Here is a 27,229-nt window from a genome sequence, read left to right on the forward strand (position 1 = left end):
AAGAAGAAGTCTCTTTATACTCTATTATTTCAAGGCTTGGTGTTTGGGATGATGGGCAGAGTGGGCTGACCAGGGTGGATGGGTCGTATGTGGCTGTGGTCCTCATGGCTCTGGTGTTGCTGCCATGGCTCAGTTCAGTCAGCGCGAAACAGCCAAAGATCTGAGAACACGTAGGTAAGTTATTCAAAGGCAGCAAAGCCTCATGGGAGGAACAACTCGGGGGTCACTGATGTGGCATCAAGAGTTTTCTCAGTGCTCAGCTACCAAACCCTGATCCTCAAGTTTTTCTCACACTTTTTTTTAATCTCTGGGAAAATAATGCTTTTTTAAATAATGAATTAAAAAAATATCAATTTAAATGAATTTTTTTATACAACCTTTACACACGGAGTTGATTGTTTTTTGCAACTTTGATAATGCAAACACAAAACCACAAACTCCAGCGCTTTGGTGTGAGACTTTTAAGTTTGGGTTAATGAAAATAATTATTTTTAAGGAAAATGTTCTCCTATGTTAAAACTTAAGCCAAATAAAACATGTAAATCACTGACACAACTTCCATACTGGGTCAGTTGTGGTGCAATTGATTCACAAGGTGCTGGTAAAAAATTGGGGGTGGAGTTTGCTAAAAGACCAGCCTGTTTAAATTTTGCATCTGTCTGTCATTAATTTGGGGAAAGTCACCATGTTTCCGTGTTGTTGGTATGCACTTGAGGACTTTTGGGGAATTTCATTTGAGACAAACTAAATATATAGAAACTAAAATTCTATTTTTGTATAGGAGTTGTAGTCTTCTGTGTCTTTCTAAAATGTTTGGGCCTGCTGGTTGAACAGGGAGACCTTGAGGACCAGAGTTGGGCAGGTGATTTAAAACTAAACAGTAACTGCTTAATCTTTCGTCTTACCGTCATGTCTTCACTGCTTTTAACAAAATTGTTGTGCCTGCTTGATCCAGAATTAGCAATAGTTACTCCAAACGTCTGAAATGAACACATTAACAGGAAAAAGGGTAGAAGAACGGTTATACAAGCAATGATACAAACTGAGACTCTCTGAATCCGTGCAAAAGTTCATGATTTGATTTATATTTTGATCCAACTCAATGCTAATACTATTTCCTTCCTTCATATAAACTGCCACCTTCTAGAGGTGTGAGAGCTTGAATTATCCTAGGGACTATACAAAACCTGAAAAAGCATTTACCAGGAGCTAATGTCCCTGGGTAGGGTCTCCCATGCCAGATGAGTCGGAGGTGACAAACCAGACTAAGAGCACTTCAGATTCTCCTTTTTGATATTTTAAAAAGGCTTGCTAGATTGCCTGAACTGACATCAACATAGTCCCAGCCTGGAGCCAGGCCTGGGGTTCGGGGCTTACGGGCAGGGCCCTGGAAGAATAGTCATTGGTTGAGGTTCGTCCCAGTGAGTGAGAGAATTTCATCATTTCGTCAGGGACAGGTCTCTACCTGTGATCTTGGCTTCTGACGCAGACTGCAGTACAGAGTACCCAGCCATCTTGGAGTCTCAAGGAGAGGTATTAGACAGTGTTCCAAATGGGACTCTATTGTCTTACTGGGAGACCTCATTGCCAATATGGACAGTGACATTTATACCTGGAAGGCTGTGATTGGGAGAACTGTTCTAAATCCCTGATTTTAGAATTCTGTGTCAATCCCAGTTTGTTGATTACAAACGCTGTGTTTGAGTACAAGGTTGTCCATCAGTGCACATGGAACCAGAACAGCCAAGGAAGAAGGTCAATGATCAACTTTGGCATTGTCATCTGACCTTCTGCCATGTGTTTTGGACATTTTGGTGAAAAGAGGGGCAGAGCTATTAATCAATCACCCACTGATGGAGGAGAAGGTCGGACAAGCCACGAAGACTAAAAAAGTATTGGGAGAGTCTTTTGTGAATATTTGGCTGGGCCCACTATCAGAAGGGTCCTTAAACCCTCATGAGCAAGAGCTCTAACAAGCTACCACTATCCACTGTCAATGCAGCTAAGTGATGGTGTGACTAAGATTTCTGGTGTTGGTTGGGGCGGCAATCCATAGATCTGGGGACTGTCGCCATTAGTAAGGGATGCCATCAAACTGTAGGAGTTTTACTAAGCTGGGCTGACTTCCGAGACTCCCAAAGCAGCATACAGGTAGTGATAGTCAAATTAGCATCCTTCACAGTTAATTAAAGAGGCAAAATTCAGCTGTAAGAGGAGTTTGGGGAGGCCATAGAAATAGATAATTGGTTGGTATCAAAGAAATCTGGCAAGCCATTCTATACCCCAGGATGGGAAAACAGTTCTCTCTCAATACTGTCTACATTGCTGGTGGTGAGATACTCCCTTCAACTGAGGACATTGCCAAGGGGCGGTCGGACTACTTGTACCAGCCGACACGCCTTTCACTGAGAAAGCACAGGCTGAATTGCAAATAGTGGGCAACTACATCCCCCAAGCTGAAGTCAATGAAATAGTAAAAAGCTCCTTGGTGGCGAGGCACCCAAAGTCGATTCTGTGGGAATATCCTGAGTGCCGTGTCCTTTTGACATCCCACAGTGCCTTTGAACTGGCAGACTGGAACAGGAATTGCTCTTTTCAAGGAGGGCCAAAGGGTTATCTGCCGTGGTGCAGCGATAGGGTGGTCGACCCATGATCGTAAGATAGCAGTTTGATTCCCGCCTTGCACGCCCATGTGTCCAAGTGTCTTTGGGCAAGACACTGAAACCCACCTTGCCTCTGGTGGGAGGTTGGCGCCAGTGTTCGGCAGCGGAGCCGCCATCAGTGTGTGAATGTATGTGTGCATGGATGAATGGGACTGTGACTGTAAAGCGCTTTGGGCCTTTGAAAGAAGGTAGAAAGCGCTATATAAGTATACACCATTTACCATTTAAGTATACACCATCTACAGCTACAGTACACACACACACTATTCAGCATCCCTAAAAAATAGGGTAGTGCTGAAGAGAATTCTGTCAAACCACAATAGTCAAACCACAGATTCAGAAGGAACAGAGCGGTTTTTGACCTGGTCATTGCTCTACTTTAAGCAGAAAATACTTTCTGGAGTGTTATCAAGCACTACATGTATCATCACCAATGATGCCCTGGTTATTTGGGTCTTTTGAGACAAACTGACCCATAATCCACTCCTTCTGACTCACTCCTTTGTTGAGAGAGAACTTGGTGAGGCAGGACCAGTCGTACATGCCGAGGCAGTCCTGCAGGGATGCCATCTTCCAGGGGTTCCCCATCGCTTCTTCGTCTGTCAGGAAATTGTAGCGAAAAATTTGCTTCACCCTGCAGATTTGGAAAATCTTTTCAGGAAATGTTTGTGAAGAATAAGATCATTTATTCATCATACGTGTTTACCTGAGGAAATTCAACTCTCTCATTTTCTCTACGGAGAGGTCTTCTCCCGCATGACGGGCAAACAGAGGATCGTTCTCCAGACTCTTGAAGATGTATTCCTGCATGAAGAATACAGAATACATGCAGACAAAACAAAAGGGCACTACATTAAACATTGTAGTGGGACCATTGACTTTAAAAACAATGGTCAGTTCAACCCCTCTCTTCTCGTGTTCCCAAAAAGGATGCACCATTGCTTCCTGGTATTGGCGCCGCCATGTTGAAACCAGTGTAGTGATTGGTCTGAGTCATTGTATCTATGACAACTACATTAGACGCGATGACTCAGACCGACTCGACTGGTTTCAACAAGCCGCTGCCCGTATCAGGAAGCACTGTTTTTTATGGTCTATGAGTTAACGTAAAACAGAAACATTTATTTTCAGACACTTTTTACAGGTAGATTGATACAACTGTCAGCAGGTAGTTTGTGACTGCTTGCACAACTTGCTGATGGTGGATGAAGGACACCTGTGTGGCAGGGTGTGGTCACACACAGAGCAGGGAGGCTGTTATTCTCTTATAGAACACCAGTGCATGGCCGGCGAGGCAAGGAAGAGGACCGTTGAAGCCAGCGCGTGGAGCCTGTGGCGTTTGAGTTTGGCCTGCTGTCGGGGCCAGAGACGCGAGGTCCGTGACGCTTGGGCGCAACCGGCAAGGTGCAGGCAGGAGGAGGGCTTGGAGCCCGAGGTGCGCAATTCACGACGTGGAGGCGGCAGAACACTGGCCACAGCCACCACAGGTCTTCATCGGGGCGCGGACCAGCAAACCGCTCACGTGGAGGAGGAGGGAGGCAGCACCCCCCCTGGGAAGATCTCACACTGCCATTTGGAGACGCAGAGGGGTGAACAGGCTTCACCCCTCCTAAAGTTAAGTCTGCCAGCTACACCCCGAGATTCTATGCACAGCCTGTAGCTCAGTCACCAGTGGATTTTAATTGGGTTTTATATGGATTGACTTTTATCTTTCTTGCATGACTGTTTTAGTGCTTTTTTTAAAAATATTTGTGGGCTTGCCTTGTTTTTATTGCATATGTACTGGTGGCTTGGAGTGCAGGCCTGCTCGTGAGAAGGACTTGGGTGTGGGACGAACGTCAAGGTGGACACTTGGACAATAGCGTCATTTGGACAATTACCACCACCGTTTTTCTGAAGACTCCTGATGCGACGGCTATACACATGTTTTATGTCATTCTTGTTTTTTTTTAGTTTTTTACCATTCCTGGTTTTAGACAATTTTATTAAAACCTTTTAACTACCAAGGCTTTGGCTGTCTCTGGAGTGACTGGCAAACTCCCCAGCGGATCCCTAAAATTTTTGATTGCTCGGGGGCTTCACCCCCACCCCTCTGACACAACCAGGACAAATTCCATCACGTTTTGTTCAGTCAATCAAACATAAAATTAGTCCAATGGAAAATAACTGACTTACAAAACTCTGGACAAAAACACAATGAACAACCATTTTTTGGCAACAATACATAAGAACGTAGATTTCTAAAAATCATTTTATAAAACACAGTTTGATAATAAAATTTCATTTAAATGTTAAATGCTCTTAAATCTAACATTTTTCAGCTCTTTAATTTTGAACGTTTTCCGAAATACCCCTTTAGTCTTTTCTTTTAACTTCATACAAACTAGAAGGATTCTGAAACTTTAAAGCTGCAAATCGGAACCCAAACAGCCTTAAAGTTCCGCTCTGATAATCTTTTCTGTTATTATTAAAGTGTTCCCCATGGTCTCTTAATTATGATTACAAAGTTTAAGCCAAAATGGAAAAGAACTGCGTTTTATTCCTCTACCCATGGCAGAGAGTTTGGAGCAGGGAGGTTGAACATTGCAAATGTGCTCTTTTTCCAACGGTATTGTCTTGTTCACTCCTGATTCACACCAGTTAGAACAAAGAAACACTCAGAATTGCAATTTCAAGCTTAGTTTTCTTTATAAATGTCCTACATCATAAAAAAACTTAATTTTCATCAGAGTGGGTCTTTACACATCAAGTTTCATATTTAGAGACTCCAGCAACTACCGATGCAGTTCATCAGCAGGAGCAGAGACTGTTTAGTTCACCTTGAACTGGAGAATTTCATCTCCATCGATGAAGTGGAGCATTTCCTTCCAGTCGAAGGAGGCCTTCTTCCTGTAAATATCCAGCGGCCCGCTGGGGAAGTCTGCTATTTGGTGCTTCATCTTCTTCAGGCTGCAGGAGCTCAGACGCACACCTGGACGACACCTGCAATAAAAAGCCCCTTAAATCCACATGAAAATATTCAACTTCCTCTACCGTGTTGGGATTAGTCGTGTTAAGATTTTGTTTTTATGTATTAACTCTTCTTGCTGATTTTCCATCAAACTGTCCAACAAGAATGTTGAAAGCATAAAAAAGCCATCAACTATCAACTATTAGGGTTAGATATAAATGTATTTTACCCACCAGTATCAACTCAGGGTTATCCATTTTGACAGAACTGGAAAAAAAAATGGTGCACATTGACAGAGGCCGATCCAAATTCCAACTCTTTGATTTCAGTGTGAAGGAACCTGTATCATTAACTTGTCCCCTTTATTCTCAAAGTTAACATTTTATGAAGTTTTAAGTCCATTCAAATGTAGGTCCTATTAACCCTTGTGCTATCTTAGATGACCCCACCCTTACATTGACGTGTTCTCCCTACCATGACAAAGGTGGATAAAGGCGGAAAGATTTCATGTAATCCATGGACACCAGTGAAGATCACAAATCATTGAAGAAAAAAGGTTCAGAGCACCGTCTAGTGGGTCTAGATGACCCAACTCCCAACGTTAAAGTGCCTAGGATAGCACAAGGGTTTACATAGATAGCGCACAGTTCCAATGCTGCATTATAAATGCCAACAATTTTAAAGTATTCATTTTAAAATTATGTTCCAAGACAAAAGCAAATATATCACAGAGAAGTTTGTGTCTTTTAACTCACAGGTTAACCAAACTTCAACACCAAAATCTGTTTCTCGGAGTGGTCTGTTAATAATCAGCTGGTGTGGACAGTACACTTTGATTTTATCAGAGCTGTTCCCTCTAACTCATTAAGCTGTAGTCACATGCTCCCATACGGGAGTTTGACCTGTACAGCTGATGTGGGACTTCAGGTTTTTTGGATCCTCAGGGGAGCACAGATCCGTCCTGCCCTCCCTTGAGGCTTTTTCCGCCACCCTTAAGGGACGTCATGAAAATGGAATGTACCATTGTCAGGAAATCTATCGGTAAATGTATAGTGAAGTATTTGTAAGGTGAATGTAAGTTAAGTTAGGGTTAATGGCCGATGAAGTGTAATTATCAGAAATTATACCATGATCCGGGTGAATTCTTTGATTCTGTTTGGCAAAACTGCAAGGCCGCACAACCACACACTCACATTAACACATTAGGGACAATTTAGATTCTTCAATAAATGTAAACGTATGAAGCATGTTCGATCGTTTGACATGAAAACCCACAGGTGCATGAAAAAAAAAAAAACAGTTACAGAATGGAGAAATAGGGTAACAATCATAATCTGAGAAAGACAAAAGAAAAATCAAACTCCAAAAATGACACAACAGAGACCAGATGAAGAGGAGCGGCCTCGGCGACCCTCCTTAAGAAGAAACATGGATTGGCATGGTACAGCGAGACTTGAACGAAGCTTTGAGAACGCAAAACTGAAATCAAATAATTAAAAACCAAACAATGCTCACACATTTGTAAAATGCCTAACAAAAGTTCCAGTTTTATGCATCTGAATTTACCAGAGACAGATTCCCTTTTAGAAATCCAGGCCACAGTCACTGTTTTTGAGCTTTAAAATGTCCCATTTTTTTCAAAATGTTATTTAAAAGAAACATTTAGATCTGGTCATGAAGAGCTGTTTACAAGTTCGGCTCCAGAAACACAGTTCTGGTTTACTACTGCCACCTGCTGGCATACATGACTTATTCAAGCTAAGCTCCATATGGTAATGATGAGCATAAACATAAAGCTGCCTCATAACAGCTGAAAAAAGTCTGAATGCCTGAAGCAGAACAATAAGCTAATGAGGCAAAAAAAGAAAAAAACCTTAAATGAAATGTAAAGCTCTTTATTTTTTTATTTCAAAACTGATATAAATCCAACGGTACATTTCTGCACAGCATCTCTTTCTCTTTGCAATGATTTAAGGCCACCTATTTTATATAAAGTGATGTGTATGCCAAGAAATTGCAAACTAAACTTTCTAAGTGGCAAATGAAAATATTCAATATTTGCTTTCAAGAATTTTTCTTTCGCTTTCAAAAAATATTTTTGCGATTGCAATGCAGATGTTTGTGTCTCATCTCGCTTTTTCCCTACCTTTGATTTTGCTCTCATAGGTTTCAGTTTAGCATGACATAGTTACCATCAAACAGCCTGCTGACTGGTCTAGATTCTAACCAATCAAATATCTTTGGCTCGTATTGACTGGGCCTGGAGACAGATTTGGACTTTGGAATTTGTATCGGTTCTGTTTGAACGGGATTCTGCAGTCTTCAAACATTCCGCCCCATTTCTCTGAGAGTAAAACCCAGAAGGAGCAGCAAGGTCACACAAGTAAAATCAAACAGGGCATCTTGTATAGAATTTTTTTTTCATTAATAATTTTTCTTTCTTTTTTTTTTTACTTTGGGCAAAAACACACAAGTTCTTTAAAATAAGATACCCTGTGAAAATTCACATAAAAGTTAAAAATACTTTTTCTGCCAAATACATTAAATTCAAATTCAAATTAATTTTATTGATAAAGCACCTTTCATGTCAAACAGACAGCTCAAGGTGCTTTCCATAAAAAACAAACAAGAACACAATAAAACCAAACCCCACACATGAAATAAAATCATTAAATAAGCCCCTCATAATAAAATACACAAAAACAAGCACAAGTAAAAGAGAAAAGAAAAGAGAACCCCGAACGCGCCGTCCGCCCTGTCCTCCTGTTGGCCAGGGTGTCAGCATCTATGCAGCACAAGCACAACTCATCCCCAGCACCCCCCGCCCCAGAGACCCCCAACCCCCAGGCCCAGAGCACCAAAAATGGGCGCACCAGGCCCGGCAGCCCGGGTAGCCGGAACAAGAGATGCCAGAGGACAAGCATGGCCAGAATCTTTGGGAGCCCGAACACTAACACCCCGGCCAAGGCTGAGAAAACACTCTTAAACAGTCTAAAATGTAGAAGTAATAAAATAAGAAAGTTAAAATACAAAAACAGGTAAAATATAAAAATATTAATTAAAATAAAATAAGATAAGCTGAGTAAGTGCATAAAAAAGTCTGAAATATAAATTAGAATAAGTTAAGACATAAAAGGACTAAAAGGCAATAGACAAATAAATATGTGATAAAATAGCATATAAAATATAAAAGTAAAACATATGAGATCTAATTAAAAGCATTAAAAGCAAAAACATTACATCTACTTTGTGGAGCCATCTTCCTTTTGGTTATTACTGCTGTCAATGTTAATCTATTCCAAAACACTTGTGCTGCTTTAAACAATATATGCTTTAAATCTTTTTTTGTTTTTGTTTTGTATCAACAAACAGATCTTAAAGAAAATGAAAATTGTTACCAATACTTTGCTCCGGAGTTAGCGTAATGTCAGCAGATAAACTTTACAGTTTCAGGAGATCCTCAGCCATAAATTCACAAATCTGACTAAATAATAAAAATGCTAAAAAAAAAGGAAATAAGGTATGAATTATTTTTAAAATGATTAAAAATGAATTGTTCTTCAGCCAAAGAGACAAAAACGAGTGTGTAAAAAGAGCTGGTTCGGCCTCAGTAGCAGAGACTATGTTTGAAAATGGTGATGTGATTGGTTAGAATCTAGACCAATCAGCAGCTGGATAATGGAAGATATGTCAGCCATACTAAAACTTAGGAAGGCAAAATCAATGATAGAGAAAAAAGCAAGACGAGACACAATGCATGTGAAAACATTTGTGTAGCAAACGCAAAAATAGTTTTTTAAAGCAAAAAAAAAAAAAGTGCTTTTTTTAAAGCAACAATTTAATATTTTCATTTGCTACTTAGAAAGTCTAGTTTAAAGTGTCTTGGCATAAATATCACTTAAATAGTTTTAAAGGGGGGCCATTGGGAGGCAGTCACCAGCCTCGGTCTGGATTCCATGACAAACAAAAAGGAAGTTTTAGCAAAAATGAAAGCTTGATATAGTTTATGGTAATTTTAATGGCAATAAATTTACCTGTGATCACTTGCTGGCTAGCTAAAGGTCTAGCTGTGAACGCAGCTGGAATTGTTTTTATTTTGTACATATTTTTAAAATTTCTGAATCCCCCACATCAACACACCCCTTTCTCGTCTGAGGGATGTGGGGTTATACACTGATGGAATGGTTGCAGTAAAACTTTTTAGTGAAATTAAGAAAACTTTAGTGAGCCAAAGGTCACTGAGTTGTGGGAAACCCTCCTCTCCTATTTGCTTATCCAGTTCTGTTCAGTTTCCAGTTTGGATTGGTCTGCTCTGATGTTACCCCACCACTGGGAGTACACTTAGATGGCTCAGTGCCGAAGGTCCTGTGTATCTTCCTCACTTCCAGGTATTTGTGCATATTTATTCTGACATCTATCCAAAGCTGTGAACTTGACAGTTTCTAAACCTAAATTTGTGTATAACTGCAGGTCTGTTTGAGTCACGCTCTGCTGGAGGTCCTTTACCCAGGAATCTTTAGAACCACTCTTGGTGTGGTCTAGGTTAGCCTGCAACTCTGTGCGATGGTTGTAGTTGGTATTTTTGATGGATTCATCCGCATTGTTCAATGTGCCTCATGGAGCCTCTGTTCACCAAGACTATTTCTCCTCACATTAAAGCTCTTTAGTTGAGTCTTGAAGGAGTTCTTTTGGCTTAATACCCGATCTTAATACCCGACCAAATAGTATGGGGGATTTTCCCTCCTGACTTTATCTTGGCTCCTCTTAGATCAGACAGTTGTGTTCTAGCAACAGTTGTGTCTTCCTGTTGTTGTGACACTGAGCCCTCTGATGTGTGTAGATATGTTGGGCAGCTGAAGTTTCCAGAGGTACCAAATCATTTTGCATGTAACTCCCCACAGTGGGGTTGATGATTTAACCGTATTTCCAAACCTTGTGGTTTGTTTCAGATGGGACCACTTGTTTGTCTGCAAGCTCTGTCGTAAAGGTTGTATGCCATAAACTGTGACACAAAGTATAGGTGGTACTATTTCAGTCTGGTATGGCACGTGGGATCTGTTGAGTTTTGTAGCTGTTTGTTTTGCTTTTGAGGGCGCAGCACCCCAATCATTCTGTACTGTGCTCACAATCACAGTCCCCAATTCTGAGTATAAGGTCCTGTTGCCGCCACTGACCCTTTGGCTGTGGATCTGGTGGTGGTGGTGTTTACAGCTTCTGTCAGTCACAGCGTGGTTCAACTGCAAGACATAGTTTTTATTTTATTTTATTTTGTTATAAAAAACTAAAATGTAGTGGGTTATGAAGTATACCTCCAAGTTTGTGGGCAGTTTCCTGGGAGAATGAACTGAATGAACCCAATGGCCCCCTCTGGTCACCGGTGGGAGCAGTCTACAGAGTACTGAAAACACTTAAACCTTGTGCTGTCTTGTGGGGTCCAGATGACCCCACTCCCAATGTTGGTACAAGGGTTAAGCACTGCACCGAGCTGAGCTCAATGTCACGTATTGCTTGTGCTATTCTGCCTTCCTACCCAAGCGTTATATTTGGACCTGATCTTGTGTCTCCTGACCCTGCCTGCCCCGACCTTTGCCTGTATTTTGACCATCCTGTCTCATCTCTGATGAACCCATTGCCTGTTGTTGTTATAGTCGTCACTCTTTTGGCTTATCCCATCAGGGGTCGCCACAGCGAACGAGTCGCATGGTAAACTTGGCAATGTTTTACACCGGATGCCCTTCCTGACGCAACCCTCTCAAAGCAACCGGGCTTGGGACCGGCACAGAAGTAGAGAAGGGAACAGGGAGCAGCCCGGAGTCGAACCCTGGTTTTCACCTGCTCCCTGCCTGTTGTTGTTATAGCTGAGCTATTAAACCTGCTGTAATTGGATCCAGCCATCTGCCTGTTCTTGTGAGACCTATATTTCTAGCACACGCTCAACTACTACTACTACTAAACCAGACCCACCACAGCAGCCAAACAATCCAGTTTTGGGTCAAACACGCTCTGATTGATGTTTTTCTTTTTAGAATAATTGATTTGAAATAACATTTTGCATTATTTCTTGAAAATGTTAGAAATACCATTTTTGGCCCAGTTCTAATGTGGTGGACATAGTTTAGTAATTATGCAATTGTCAATGGGACTATAGAATGGGTTTGGACACATCCTCATTGGAATTCACCTAAAAAGTCACAGGAATTGGTGGTTGGAAGATCAAACTCCCATCTCTGTCTTCATTCAGTCAAAAGTTTGTTTTATGGATTTGCCAAACCAAAACCGGATTGTCCAACTTTTTCTAAAAGAAGCAACTCTAGGGGTGACTTGTGTATTTGGACTTAAACACTGGAAACCAAGAATGACAAAATAATAACATTGGACTTCAGCTTTTTGATCGAAAATAACATTTACAAATAAATTGTCTAAATGAACATCCATACATTTGAGCGTGGACTGCATCATTTCTGTCCTGTGTTCATCAACAGAGAAGCATCACCAGCCTGTACTGGTTCTGAGGTATCTGTCCATTTGTGTACAAGATGAAGAAAATGCTTCATTGGAGTGAAAACGCTTCCAGAATCTAAATGCACTAAAGTGGTTTGTGTTGATGCGGTCATGCAGGTGGACGTGTGCTTCAGCTCATCAGCAGTAATCCGTCACCTTCTTGCATCACGTCATCCACGGTTTCCTTCTGCTCCTTTACAGCCGTCCCTCAGCGTCAGACGTGTACTGCCGATTTCTGCCATCTGACCTGTACCTCCACGAAACCTCCGCATGAGAGTTGGATGTCCAGACTCAACTGCATGATAACCTCTGGTTCTCTAAAGAGCAGGTCGTCGTTGTCTCTCCTGATCTCCAGCAGCAGAGCTGTCTCTTCCTGCAGCGCCACCTGCAGGTCAGATGTGGACGTCAGAGGTTTCCCGTTCAGCTTCACAATGATGTCACCGTCTTTGATGCCCGCCCCCTCTAAAAAAACAGAAGCTTGAGGCTCATATGTTCATTGTTGCACAAAACCAACTACAAAACAGAAAAATGACCTTACTTCAGAGCAGGAGAGTGAGGAACAACCTCGTGCAATCAGGTGCTGCTGGCCTGGAACAGGAGAGCTGCTTGAGACCACATGAGCGTTGGTGACAATCAGCCCGTTCTCTGACATCACAAACCCAGAGCCACTGGACAGAGCCATGTCTGGGGAAGCAAACCAATCAGTTTGTGTCTTCAATGTGAAGGCAAGACTAGGAAAAGCATCAAGGAATCGGGAAAGAAATGAATCAAATTAATGTCTTTTAAAAAAGAAGAGAAAAATATCACTTGTGTTAAACTCAGATAACTTTATTCTTTTCTTTTTATTTTACTTTAAATTACTTTTTTTCAGCTATGATGGACTGGTGAACTCTCCAATGTGTAGCACCATTGTCTAACAGTGACTAGGACAGGCTGTCTCCCTATCCCTCCTTATCTCCCCTTCTTTGCCCCACTGTCCTCAACAGACCCCCACTTGTTTCGTTCTCTCTCTTTTCAGTCTAATCTTAAGTATAAATTTAAGAGAAATGCAGCTTAGGTAACGACTGGGATAACGGCGGCCTCTGGTCTGCAGGCAGGGCTCTAGAAGTGCATGCTTCAGTACTCGGAATGCAGGCGGGAACCCCTGTCCTGCCACAGCAGGCGCTGTTTTACATTTAAAAAAAGATCTCAACTAAGGTGAAGTGTCTCAGAATCCAAAGCTTCCTGCTTAGTCCAAATGTTGAAATCCGATCACCCCATGACTAGCTTCTTTTAACTCCCCATTTCTTGGAATTTTTCTGGAATATACCATTGCCTCTTTAAGAGAGCTGGACAGCGCTACCCCTCCCCTCTCACGTTCCAAATAGGAAGTACCCGTTGGCTCCAAGAAGCCAAAATCCTGTATAGACTTCTATGGACAAATAAACAGCTATTACTCAGTCATTGTGTTCGTCAGATGAACAATTCTTGCTCAGATAACTTTTTCAACATCTCCTTGCTAATCATATTAATTTTTTATGATCATTTTTTCTTAATTGCAAGTTATTCAAGTTTTAAACTGGCCAATCAGATGCCTCAATAAAAGCATGTGCTGCATGCTGGCTCCACCGCAATGTTTGACTGACAGATTCTGCTGAGACGCTTTTAGAGGAAGGGGTGTGGACTTTGAATAAGCTTACTCCTGAGTGGAGACAGTAGCTGCCACATAAACATTGACTCAGACCAGCTTCGACCAACCACTGTTGACTGGCTCCAACGGGGCAACGTTTGTATGGTGGAAAAACGGCAGCTGTATTGGCTTTATTTCGCTGGAGCCAGAACGATGCACTGATTGTCTTTTATTTGAAAATATACAAATCCTTTTTAAATTAATAGAATTTCATAGAAAAGTGCCTGCATTTCCATAATTCCAGCCAAAAAAGTCAAACGTCCATGGAATACGCTGTAGATTAGGGTACACGGTTCACTTGATTTCTTGCATTTGTTTGTTGATTTTTACATAAACAGAGGTTCCAGGCCCCTTCCCATACTATTGAACAAATTGAACATGGACACATCAAATTGAAAATACTTTACTTTGTTTGAATAGGTGTGATCATAATCTCTGTCTTTATCTTTTTGTAAAAATTCAGAAGTTTTGATTTTTTTTTCAGTTTCCTAATTTTCTGCAATCCTGTTTTCCTAGATTTTTATGATGCATGCAAAAATAAATAAATCAATACTTGAAATCCATTAAAGAGAGTGCCCTGACTGTATATGAAAATTACATTTTGGTATAGAAGTATGGAAATGAATACACATTTCTCATATCATGATATATATGTATATATGTATATATATATATTTATATATATATATATATATAAAACTAAATGTCATATTCATTCAGTTACATGTTTTTTCTTCTTAATTTATTGTACTTCTTGAACTCTCATATCTCTAAGTTTAAGCCTGCTGATATTCTCATTTTTAGAACAATAAAATGAATAAAACAGAACAGATTTGAATCATGAAACCTTCTACAATATCTCTGAAACTATCAATACACCATCTCACAGTAGGGCTGCTATATAAATTCATCCTCCTCTCCCTCCCTCTCACTCATGATGCAGAAAGAATTAAATACAATAGTACAAATAAACTACTAAACACATTTGGTCAAAAACCCACACTTAAACCCAAATCTGTCCAAACAGGCAAAGGAAATGGTATCCCACAATCCCTTGCGGTTCCGATCTAATAGCAGCACCAAAGTTACACCTACTTAGTTACACCTACAGGGGCTGCACCACGGCCGCCGTGGTGCAGCAGTAGGGCGGTCGACCCATGATCTTATGATTGTTGGTTCAACTCCCATGTGTCGAAGAGTCTTTGGGCAAGACACTGAACCCCACCTTGCCTGGGAAGCTGGCGCCAGTGTTCGGCCGTCATCAGTGTGTGAATGTGTGTGCATGGGTGAATGGGACTGTGACTGTAAAGCGTTTTGGGCCTTCGTAAGAAGGTAGAAAGCGCTATATAAGTATACACCATTTAATTGAATTGTTTTGAATGAAAGTAAAATAATTGTCTGAAAACTACGTGTTATTTTTAAGCTGGCTTAACGAAAAAATGATTTATCTTAACTGAAGCAAATAATTAAGTGAGATCAAAGTAAAAAAGTTTATTTTTCCAACATCCATACGTGGTCTTATCACCCTCTCACGGTGGAAAAAGTATTATCTGAGCTCCTTCATCCACTGAATCATCTTCAAATGGACACGGCATGCTGCTTCACCTCTCTGAAAACAAACTAACCTTCAACTAAACCTGCTCCAGACCAGGTTATGTTCAGAGCATGAGTTGCCATGGCAACTTGACATACCCTGAAACATACCTCCATTTCTGGAACAGAAAGCTGAGGTTATCAACTTCCTTAGCCTCAAACTTACCGTGGGAGCTAGCATAACCTGCTTTCTGGAATACCCCCCTGAAGGAAAACTCAGTCACTAAGCTATGAAGCATGTCTTAGATTTTTGGAGGAACCCGGAATATCTTGAGAAAGCCCACACGTGCATGGAGAGAACATGCAAACTCCACACGGTAAGGACCCAGCTGGGATTTGAACCAAAGCCTTCTGGCATTCAAGTGACAGTATTAGCCACCACATTTGCGGCGGCTGACCCATGATCGTAAGATTGCAGGTTCAATTCCCGCCTTGCACGCCCATGCGTCGAAGGTCCTTGGGCAAGACACTGAACCCCACCTTGCCTCTGGTGGGAGGTTGGCGCCAGTGTTCGGCAGCGGAGCCGCCATCAGTGTGTGAATGTATGTGTGCATGGGTGAATGGGTCCGTGACTGTAAAGCGCTTTGGGCCTTCGTAAGAAGGTAGAAAGCGCTATATAAGTATACACCATTTTATAATAATATTATTAATAAAAACAATAATAATAATAATAAAAAAAATAATAATAATATTAAGCTTAGCAGTTAGTCAACTTTTTCTCTTTTAGGAACCACTTCTTAATCTTAGTATAGAGTGTAGCCCCATGCTGATAACTCCTCAAATTATCGTCTTCTTTACAGTTCTCAAAAGAGTCACACTCCATTAATGTTTATGACCAGGAGAAAGGAGCTCACTGCAGCCCATGTGTTTCCACTTGCAGCTTCTGCCCGCTCCCTCCATGGTGTGACGGCTGTGATGAGAGGATTTTATGTTCATGTTATCAAAATTCAGTTGAGTTTGTAACTTGTGTCTTTTTGTCCTTATTCTTTTCAATTGATGTAAGTCACATCCCAAAAATATGTTAATTAAGCATTTACACTGAAATTGTTTACAAATCATGCTTGGACTCTTTGCTCATTCATCTACAGGACAAAGTGTTAGAATGCAGGCTTGATTAGCATTTTCCTTTCTGCCTTAGACTGGTTTGAAAGAATAAAGTAACTGGAGCCAAGTCAGTTCAACAGATGACCACTAGGCGGCATAATGCACAAGCAAGCACTACTCTTTACATTATTTTTGATCAGTTTTACAACAGAAATAAATATCATGACACTGTGGTGGCATCCCTTTTTTTGTTTTGTTTTTACATATCTGGTAACCAGATGCCTGCATGCACTTAGTTTTGGTAGATGAATGGACCTTTTCACATTGGAGTTTCTGGAAAATTGCTCTTTTGAAACTAACCTTGAATGGTTATTTGAACAACTGGAACGATTAGTTCTTCTGTGTTTGGCTTCAAATTTGGGAACAAGCTGTTTGTTTGTTAAAGTCTTTCTGACTTTCTCACAGCCCAAATTACAACATTATTATCAGCATATTATTTGAGTGGCAGGTGGGCGGGCCTTCGGATGGACCTGATAAAATCCCCTCTTTAGTTTGCCCTACCTAGTTAGCCATCTTTGGAAGATTTTTTTGAGGTGGCTAGAGTAAACTCTCAGGGTCATTTCTGTTGTTTAAAATCTTGTAAGTGGGGACAGACATCAATGGTCCATATAACTGTGGTAAAACCATTTCAAACATTTTCTAAAAGATCTAGTGAGTGACAGTTTTAGATTGTCTCCCACAGTCACAGAAATAAAATAAGAGTTTTATAGAAATTAGCAGAAGCTTATCCATCCATTTTCTAAACCTGCTATATATCCTTTAAGGTTAGGCTACTGGACGGGTCGCCAGCCTGTCGCAGGGCCACATGCACACTCAAAGTGCATTCACACTGGCTGCTTATGGTGCATTCAGGAACTTCATAAACACGCAGGTAACTGGTGGTGTTCACACCGGATTTGCAGGGAGCAGCAAAGAGGGGGATTCTGGCACTTGTCTGCAACCCACAGTGGGATGAAACTTAACGTGAAATGTCAAAGCAGTGAAAACTGCTCTTTGGTTTTTACAGATCTGTTACTATAAATGTTAGTTTTGGTGTCGTTTTAATCTGGCCAGGCACAAAATTTCAGCAAGTTTACTGCTCCAGACATAGAAGTCCGAAATTCTGGATTCTATTTGCATGAATGCTCTTCAAATTCTGTGGATAACAAGAAAACATCATTATGGTTCATCCTTTTTTCAGCATCTTCCCAACTCCTTACATATCTTGAACACATTTAAAGGAAATAACTTGCAGTAGGTAAATCTCGTCCCTTTTAAAAATTGTTTTCCTTGAAGTTAATAAACATTTAGTTGACAATATTTTATCCATCTTCAGAATCCTTTTTTGGGTGATGGGGCTGTAGGAGGGTCACCAGTCTGTTGCACGCCCCTTTGCACAGGTGCACATAAGAGTCCCCAATTAACCTATGAAGCATGTTTTTGGACTGTCAGAGGCAGCCCGAGTACCTAGAGAAAACCCAGAAACCCATATAACTGTGAGGCGAGAGCGATATCCTCTTCACTGCCATACAGCCATTCGTTGACAATATTAAAATATTATATTAATAAATCTGCAAGCAGCATTGTATGGCCTGCAGGAGCAACTCGCCCGTGCCGCCCACATTTGATCAGGGCCAGTCAAAGCTGCATGTGCTAATCATGCTAACTATGCTAGTTGTGCTAACGTTGCTAAAAGTGCTAGCATTGCGATCAGTATTGACAACTCCCTCAGAAAAATCTTTTGCTAAATAATGAGAGACGGGCTTAGTACCTTAATGTTAGTTCAATCTATAATGGTGCTTTTATTGCATGTAAAAATACATGTTTTTACTGATTAAAGTAGTACACATTTTCCAATTGAACAGCGTCTTCTTTCATTTTTTACACTTCCGGGAAATGGATTGGTGATCAGCTGTAGTATTCATTTTTAAACTTGTTCACATTTCATATAGATTTTTGGCAGAACAGAAAAAACGTCTGGGTTTACGGGTTTAAACTGACTTTGGCTGTTATTCAACAAACTGAAAAGTGCTTTTCATGCCTGCAGCTTAATGTGATTTACGATTAAAAACAGAGGACAAAAAAGAGAATAAGAAATGCCCTTCTCTCTCCATTCATTCATAAACCCAGTTCAATTTTATTTATAGAGTTGGGGGAGAGCTGAGGTAGAGCTAGGGGTGTGAGACGAGCCAGAGATAAGGTCTGAGGCCAAGGACTGCAGCACAGACGAGCCAACTGGCATCTGGAATCCCTCCCACTCCCCGACAATTCATGAATCATGTTGCACCAAACAGAGGCATGGAGGACTGAATAATAAATAAATGATCAAGAATAGAGGAGAAAAAAGTAGATGAGATTAGAGGATGGAACTGCAGTGCACCATACTTTCCAAACTTCCAACAGCCAACTAACAACTAATTGTTGTAGTTCTTGAAATATAACCCATGACCCCACACACAATGCAGAACAGCATGAAAATTATAACAGAGGCGTATGGTTAGGCTCTGCTGTGAGGAAAAAAAAATGTTGGGCATTTATTACACCAGGAGCAGCTCAGCCACAGAAAATTACCACAGCGTCCACCCTCACCAGACAGCAACAAGGTTCAGCTGTGAGGCTGCGGTGTTAAACCCCAGCAATGATACCACAGGAAGAAAAAAGCTCATTGTGAGAAGAGATCATCTCTCAAAACTTATCATGTTTCCAAATCCAAAAAATACAGACAGATGACACTCCTGCATGTCACTGTCTTTCCCTCAGTGTGGCTACTGTGGCACGTGTGCCCTATGTTGACGATCCCTGCTTTAGATTTTACTATCTAAACAGGTTGTTAAATCTGTGATAAAAGAAATTCATTAAACCACAAATTGTGTTAGTCCTGGACAAAGTAGAGTCTGACACCTCTACAAACACAAATGATCTCATGTTGAGTCATTTTATCAATCAGTCTGCACTGGTAAGAGTCCTGGTCTGAACACATTGCTGTGACCCGGATTTGAACCGGGGTTCCTGCGGCCACAACGCAGAGTACTGACCTCTATACGATCACAGCCCTGAACCTGGAGTGCACAAAGATCTGCTCTCTGTTGTTGGAACACAGTAGAACTTCAGGAACAGTAGAACTGCTACGTTTGTTCTCTTCATCCACAAACAGAAGAAACAGATCTTCACAGCAGGAACCACTGTGGACTTCACTCACTATGCTTTGGTCCAATCAGATAAGAGACGTTTGGATTCTCTGTTTACTTAGCATTAGCCTAACAGTGACATGTGTGCAGAAACAGCAGGTTTCCTTCATCGTCACCTTCTGACCACACAGAGGCTACGTTCACACTGCAGGCTGAAACGACCCAATTCCGAATTTTTTGCCCCTAAGCGGCCCAATTCCGATCTTTTCATGACAGTCTGAATGACACAGATCCGATCTTTTCAATTGCGACCCAGGCCCCGTGGGTTTGCCGTCCTGATTCCGAATTTTGGCCGTTCTTTTCAATTGCGACCGCCGTCTGACCGGCCAGGCGACTTGATTCCGAACCGTACGTCATCGACACGCAACAAACGTCATCATTTTGCGTTGAAGTAGGCGGGAACGAGAACGTAAACATCAACCATGGTGGACGATGCTGCTGAGATAAGTCAGTGGAAGAGAAGGGAGGTCACTGATTGGATTAATATTTGGCCTGATCGCTCTTTTCAGGCCAAACTCCAGGGCTCTTATCGCAACTGGACGGTTTTTGAAAAAAATTCCAGATAAATGGCAGAGCGTGGTGTTGAACCTTTCCCGCGATAACTTTTTTTTCCTTTCTCCCCGGCTTTTCCGACCGTGCTCAGAAGCACGGGGGACCCGAGGCGATCCTCATCCTCCTCCCTGTTCTGATCCTTAGATTCTCCAGAACGGGTTAATAAAGAGTCCATAGCATTTATTCTGGGGGAAACCTTCTTCTATTACCGTCCTCCTTCCTCCGTAACACACAACATGAATGCGCGCCCACACTGCCCCCCCCTATTCTCTATCGCGGCACGCGCTTGCACACACACACGCGCGGGCGCGCGGCCCCAACACATACACATTCCTCTTCCACTACAGTGGGTACAGACGATCCCGACTCCATTGCCTTCTTAAAATGAGAAGATTGTAATTGTGCTGCTCCTTCGTGAAAATAAATTTAATATTACAAAAAGAGCTCCGCTTTTGACAACACTGTTGTTGACATCCATTGTTAACGTTGGCTCCGCAAACAACAAGTGACGTCGTTCACCGTTGAGTATTCTTCTGGCTTCTGCGCATGCGGGTCTCGTTTGGGTCGTGTCACGGTCACACTGGAGATCACAAAAGTTCGGATTTACTTGGAAATGTGAACGGTCTAGCAAACAATTCGGATTTTTTGAAAAAATCTGAATTGAGCATTAAGCCCTGCAGTGTGAACGTAGCCAGAGAAAACCATAGAGACCAACGACCATGAAAGAGTCAAACAAGACATGAAGCTTCAACAAGGACACTCTACCATAGCAGCTGGATTCTAGTGAGTCTGACAGGACAACAAAGATGAAGAAAGAAATAGAGTCCTGAGTGTGAGATGATGGACTGTGTTTCCTGTCAGGAAATTCCTCACTACCCCTGACTGCTAGGAATTACATAAGAATGGAGGATCTTGTTGAAGTCAACTGAACTCTGAACTCTTTCTTTGAGGATGTGTCCTTGTAAAGAAAAATGACAAAACCCAACCATGAAGGGACTTGAACCCTCAATCTTCTGATCCGGACTCAGACGCCTTGTCCATTAGGCCACATGGTCTGGATGAACCCACAGAGCTGACAGAAGTTTCTGATCCATCAGATCTCACTGTGAGCTGCACAGCAGATACATAAAGACATTCTCAATGGAGATTTAGGACCAGTTTACAAATTTTTTTTTTTATAAATTATGACTATTAAGTTGTAAATTTACAAGAAAATAAGTCACAACTGTTGAACTAAGAGATCTTAGGTCATAAATTTACGAAAAAAAATCTCGTAAATATACGAGATAAAAAAAAGTAATAGATTGATGAGGAAGAAAAGGACTGGTTATCGGAGCCTAGCTTGAAGATGAAAGATGCGGAGCATTTTGTGAATATTATTTATATATATTCACAAAATGAATATATTTTTATATATATTTATATATTGAATATTTATTATTTCAGGATAAGTTTCAAAAACAAAGAAATTCTGAACCTTTTGATGACTCAAATCAGATTATTGGCAGTGTAGCCAGCTTTCCGGGGTTCAGTGTCAGTAAAGCAGAGTTTCATCAGTAAAACAAGGAGCTTCATTTATTATTTTCCTTTTCCTTTTTTAAGTTTGTTTGTTTAACATAACCGAAATAAATGTTTCTCACATTTCGTTCAAACACCCAGACGTCCATTTGTCTCATTTTCCTTTCTGCCTTAGACTGGTTTGAAAGAATAAAGTAACTGGAGCCAAGTCAGTTCAACAGATGACCACTAGGCGGCATAATGCACAAGCAAGCACTACTCTTTTACATTATTTTTGATCAGTTTTACAACAGAAATAAATATCATGACACTGTGGTGGCATCCCTTTTTTTGTTTTGTTTTTACATATCTGGTATCCAGATGCCTGCATGCACTTAGTTCTGGTAGATGAATGGACCTTTTAACATTGGAGCTTCTGGAAAATTGCTCTTTTGAAACTAACCTTGAATGGTTATTTGAACAACTGGAACGATTAGTTCTTCTGTGTTTGGCTTCAAATTTGGGGACAAGCTGTTTGTTTGTTGAAGTCTTTCTGACTTTCTCACAGCCCAAATTACAACATTATTATCAGCATATTATTTGACTGGCAGGTGGACGGGCCTTTGGATGGACCTGATAAAATCCCCTCTTTAGTTTGTCCCACCTAGTCTGTTTGATCATCTTTGTTTTCGAAACCGAAAGCTGAGGTTATCCGCTTCCTAAGCCTCAAACTTAACGTTGTAACTCCCATAACCCGCTTTTTGGAATAACCCCAGCTTTGTTTGCAGGTGGGCTAAAGGCCCCTAGTGGTTTTTTATTCTGTTATTCTTAAACCTATTTAAAATAAATCTTTAAAATTCTGAACCACGTCTCAACCTGATTGAGACCTCTCTGTGCCTGAACCACTCATGTTGCCACAAATGAATGAATCACACTGCACCAAACAGAGGCATGGAGGACTGAATGATAAATAAAGGATCAAGAATAGAGGAGAAGTAGTGAATAGAGGACGGAACTGCAGTACACCATACTTTCCCTAGATTCTGACTTCTGACAGCCGACTACCAACTAACTGTTGTAGTTCTTGAAATATAACCCATGACCCCACACACAATGCAGAACAGCATGAATAAATGATTAAAATTATAACAGAGGCGTATGGTTTGGCTCAGCTGTGAGGAAACAAAATGTTGGGAGTTTCTTATACCAGTAGCAGCTGAGCCACATGTAGTTAGACTCCTGGTCTTAACACATTGCTGTGACCCGGATTTGAACCGGGGTTCCTGCGGCCACAATGCAGAGTACTGACCTCTATACGATCACAGCCCTGAACCTGGAGTACACAAAGATCTGCTCTCTGTTGTTGGAACACAGTAGAACTTCAGGAACAGTAGAACTGCTACGTTTGTTCTCTTCATCCACAAACAGAAGAAACAGATCTTCACAGCAGGAACCACTGTGGACTTCACTCACTATGCTTTGGTCCAATCAGATAAGAGACGTTTGGATTCTCTGTTTACTTAGCATTAGCCTAACAGTGACATGTGTGCAGAAACAGCAGGTTTCCTTCATCGTCACCTTCTGACCACACAGAGAAAACCATAGAGACCAACGAACATGAAAGAGTCAAACAAGACATGAAGCTTCAACAAGGACACTCTACCATAGCAGCTGGATTCTAGTGAGTCTGAAAGGACAACAAAGATAAAGAAAGAAATAGAGTCCTGAGTGTGAGATGATGGACTGTGTTTCCCTGACAGCTAGTTTACAGGAATCACATAAGAATTGAGGATCTTGTTGAAGTCAACTGAACTCTGAACTCTTTCTTTGAGGATGTTTCCTTGTAATTAAAATGTCAAAGCCCAACCATGAAGGGACTTGAACCCTCAATCTTCTGATCCGGACTCAGACGCCTTGTCCATTAGGCCACATGGTCTGGATGAACCCACAGAGCTGACAGAAGTTTCTGATCCATCAGATCTCACTGTGAGCTGCACAGCAGATACATAAAGACATTCTCAATGGAGATTTAGGACCAGTTTACAAAATTTTTTTTTTAAATTATGACTATTAAGTTGTAAATTTACAAGAAAATAAGTCACAACTGTTGAACTAAGAGATCTTAGGTCATAAATTTACGAAAAAAAATCTCGTAAATATACGAGATAAAAAAAAGTAATAGGTTGATGAGGAAGAAAAGGACTGGTTATCGGAGCCTAGCTTGAAGATGAAAGATGCGGAGCATTTTGTGAATATTATTTATATATATTCACAAAATGAATATATTTTTATATTTATTTATATATTGAGCATTTATTATTTCAGGATAAGAAACAAAAAAAATACTGAACCTTTTGATGACTCAAAATCAGATTATTGGCAGTGTAGCCAGCTTTCCGGGGTTCAGTGTCAGTAAAGCGGAGTTTCATCAGTAAAATAAGGAGCTTCATTTATTATTTTCCTTTTCCTTTTTTAAGTTTGTTTGTTTAACATAACCGAAATAAATGTTTCTCACATTTCGTTCAAACACCCAGACGTCCATTTGTCTCATTTTCCTTTCTGCCTTAGACTGGTTTGAAAGAATAAAGTAACTGGAGCCAAGTCAGTTCAACAGATGACCACTAGGCGGCATAATGCACAAGCAAGCACTACTCTTTTACATTATTTTTGATCAGTTTTACAACAGAAATAAATATCATGACACAGTGGTGGCATCCCTTTTTTTGTTTTGTTTTTACATATCTGGTAACCAGATGCCTGCATGCACTTAGTTCTGGTAGATGAATGGACCTTTTAACATTGGAGCTTCTGGAAAATTGCTCTTTTGAAACTAACCTTGAATGGTTATTTGAACAACTGGAACAATTAGTTCTTCTGTGTTTGGCTTCAAATTTGGGGACAAGCTGTTTGTTTGTTAAAGTCTTTCTGAGTTTCTCACAGCACAAATTACAACATTATTATCAGCATATTATTTGACTGGCAGGTGGGCGGGCCTTCGGATGGACCTGATAAAATCCCCTCTTTAGTTTGTCCCACCTAGTCTGTTTGATCATCTTTGTTTTCGAAACCGAAAGCTGAGGTTATCCGCTTCCTAAGCCTCAAACTTAACGTTGTAACTCCCATAACCCGCTTTTTGGAATAACCCCAGCTTTGTTTACAGGTGGGCTTAAGGCCCCTAGTGGTTTTTTATTCTGTTATTCTTAAACCTATTTAAAATAAATCTTTAAAATTCTGAACCACGTCTCAACCTGATTGAGACCTCTCTGTGCCTGAACCACTCATGTTGCCACAAATGAATAAATCACACTGCACCAAACAGAGGCATGGAGGACTGAATGATAAAGAAATTATCAAGAAGAGAGGAGAAGTAGATGAGAATAGAGGACAGAACTGCAGTGCACCATTCTTTCCCCAGATTCTGACTTCTGACAGCCGACTACCAACTAACTGTTGTAGTTCTTGAAATATAACCCATGACCCCACACACAATGCAGAACAGCATGAATAAATGATTAAAATTATAACAGAGGCGTATGGTTTGGCTCTGCTGTGAGGAAACAAAATGTTGGGAGTTTCTTATACCAGTAGCAGCTGAGCCACATGTAGTTAGACCAGTGCTTCTCAAATAGTGGGGCGCGCCCCCAGGGGGGGGCACGAAGCGATGCCAGGGGGGGCGCGCGGTGGTGGCGGTTTTAGGCACAGGTTTGTCCGGTGCGCAAATTTAACGTGGGGGCAGCGGTGACAGCGGCTCAGTGCTTGGAAAATAATCTGGTCCACTATTCGGTTCCTATTGTCTGTTCTGTCTGTCCGCGGCTGCGCGAGTGAGAACGAAAGGGGAGGGGTGGTGTGGGCCCTGTCTGCCAGGGGAATCGGGGCACGCGGACCACTGCTACCGCTGCCTGTTGCCCAAGATCACCGCTGCCCTTAGATTCCTAAGCTCATGCTAACAATGTCATTCTTTATGAACTATTGTAGACATTTTGATGACGTGTCTTTATTTTCCATCCATGTTTTCTTTGTCTGCCTGTGGTTTAGTTGGTGTCAGACAGACATAAAGACAGCAGGTAATGCAGGAAAACAGCTGCACTTTTATGAGATCAGAAATAAACAATCCGTCATTTAGAAAAAAAAAAAATCAGCACGTTTTTACCTATTTCTTCAGACTAAAAACGTTAAATATATTGGTGCTGCTGTGTTAATGTTTCAGATCAATTTAGATTTAATATTATTTATTGATTGAATTATTTTTTTCAGCATCAAATGGTTCAGTTGGTCAAAATGTTTCTAGTTTAAATAAGGAATGACAGATTTTTTTTATTTCAGGTACTTTCAGCTTCTTTTTTGTTTTAGACTAGAACAGGGTTTCTGTGGCTAAATAAAGTTAATATTTGTTGAAAGTGGATTTATTTTGCTTTTTTCTTTTGTTAGTGTTAAAAGATACAATTTTAGGTATACAAATTTTATAGATACTGACCTGATGTATTGTCACCGCGCGAGTGTGTCTGTGTGTGTGTGTGTGTGTGGGGGGGGGGGGGGGGTTATGGGGGGGGGGGTCAGGGGGGGCGCGAAACATTTTCTTTTCCTAGGGGGGGCCTGGCAAAAAATAATTGAGAAGCACTGAGTTAGACTCTTGGTCTGAACATGTTGCTGTGACCCAGATTTGAACCGGGGTTCCCGTGGCCACAACGCAGAGTACTGACCTCTATACGATCACAGCCCTGAACCTGGAGTATGCAAAGATCTGGATTCACTTTATCAGCTGGATTCCAGTGAGTCTGAAAGGACAACAAAGATGAAGAAAGAAATGGAATCCTGAATGTCAGATGATTGTTCTCCATTTTGTGGCCTTTTAGCTGAGCTAATAAACCTGCTGCCTTTGGATCCAGCCGTCTGCCTGTTCTTGTGACATGTTCATTTCAATTTGATCAAAAAATTGCCTCAGACACATGGATCTGGTTGGATAAATATATTAATCGATTAATCATTAAACCCCTAAGCTACATTCACTACTATTTTTCTACTTTTAGCCCTAGAAATGTCCGAAAAAAATACCATCAATATTTCTAAGAACTTCAGAACCATTAACATGAAACAAATCAAGCTTTTGGTTTATTCATCTTTCCTTCAATAATGAGACAGTGCCTGAGTAAATTAAAGTAAGTTCATTCTATAATGGTGCTTTTATTGCATGTAAAAATTCATGTTTTTACTTTTTCCTTAGTTTGCTAATAACAGTAGTACACATTTTCCTATTGAACTGTGTCAAAAAAAAAACACACACAAAAAAAATAAAGGAAAGAAGAAAAAAAAAACCTTCCCCCTCCATTCACTCATATACAATTCAGTTCAATTTCATTTATGTAGCCCAATATCACAACACAGTTGTCTTCAAAATGAGTTTATGTAACACTACAACTACATGTTTGAATAATATAGCAGATAGGGTTCATCCAGATGAAGCTGGGGGTGAGCTGGGGGTGCAAGACGAGCCAGAGATAAGATCCATAGCCAGGAGCACAGACGAGCCAACTAT

At 40.9% G+C, this 27,229-nt stretch overlaps 4 protein-coding genes and 2 non-coding genes across 13 annotated transcripts in view; 1 reads left to right on the plus strand and 5 right to left on the minus strand.

The window, feature by feature from the left end:
* LOC101168603 (peroxisomal acyl-coenzyme A oxidase 3) overlaps positions 1 to 11,305 on the minus strand; it is a 31,888-nt gene extending 20,583 nt beyond the window's left edge. Inside the window, exons 1-7 of one of the 5 annotated variants that reach the window (XM_020709653.2) lie at positions 10,923 to 11,305; positions 10,788 to 10,850; positions 5,483 to 5,645; positions 3,370 to 3,467; positions 3,162 to 3,297; positions 906 to 980; positions 71 to 160 (exon numbers count right to left, since the gene is read on the minus strand). In XM_020709653.2, coding sequence (XP_020565312.1) covers positions 71 to 160; positions 906 to 980; positions 3,162 to 3,297; positions 3,370 to 3,467; positions 5,483 to 5,602 — 519 coding nt within the window. In that variant the 5' untranslated portion in view covers positions 5,603 to 5,645; positions 10,788 to 10,850; positions 10,923 to 11,305. Of the gene's footprint in view, positions 1 to 70; positions 161 to 905; positions 981 to 3,161; positions 3,298 to 3,369; positions 3,468 to 5,482; positions 5,646 to 5,846; positions 5,887 to 9,011; positions 9,309 to 10,787; positions 10,851 to 10,922 lie in introns of those variants that run through there. The other 4 variants (XM_020709668.2, XM_020709650.2, XM_004066431.4 and 1 more) reach the window with 4 other exon arrangements.
* LOC110013798 (gastrula zinc finger protein XlCGF28.1) overlaps positions 1 to 27,229 on the minus strand; it is a 989,290-nt gene that overhangs the window by 865,920 nt on the left and 96,141 nt on the right. The gene's annotated exons all lie outside the window — the stretch shown is intronic.
* LOC101169839 (NLR family CARD domain-containing protein 3) overlaps positions 1 to 27,229 on the plus strand; it is a 1,010,604-nt gene that overhangs the window by 734,625 nt on the left and 248,750 nt on the right. The gene's annotated exons all lie outside the window — the stretch shown is intronic.
* LOC105355408 (NACHT, LRR and PYD domains-containing protein 12-like) overlaps positions 1 to 27,229 on the minus strand; it is a 768,227-nt gene that overhangs the window by 420,870 nt on the left and 320,128 nt on the right. The gene's annotated exons all lie outside the window — the stretch shown is intronic.
* trnar-ccg lies at positions 21,182 to 21,254 on the minus strand. Its single transcript has one exon. It is a non-coding gene; the product is annotated as a tRNA-Arg (tRNA).
* trnar-ccg lies at positions 23,560 to 23,632 on the minus strand. The gene has a single exon. It is a non-coding gene; the product is annotated as a tRNA-Arg (tRNA).

The sequence above is a fragment of the Oryzias latipes genome, chromosome 2, assembly GCF_002234675.1.
Source record: "Oryzias latipes chromosome 2, ASM223467v1".
NCBI lineage: Eukaryota > Metazoa > Chordata > Actinopteri > Beloniformes > Adrianichthyidae > Oryzias > Oryzias latipes.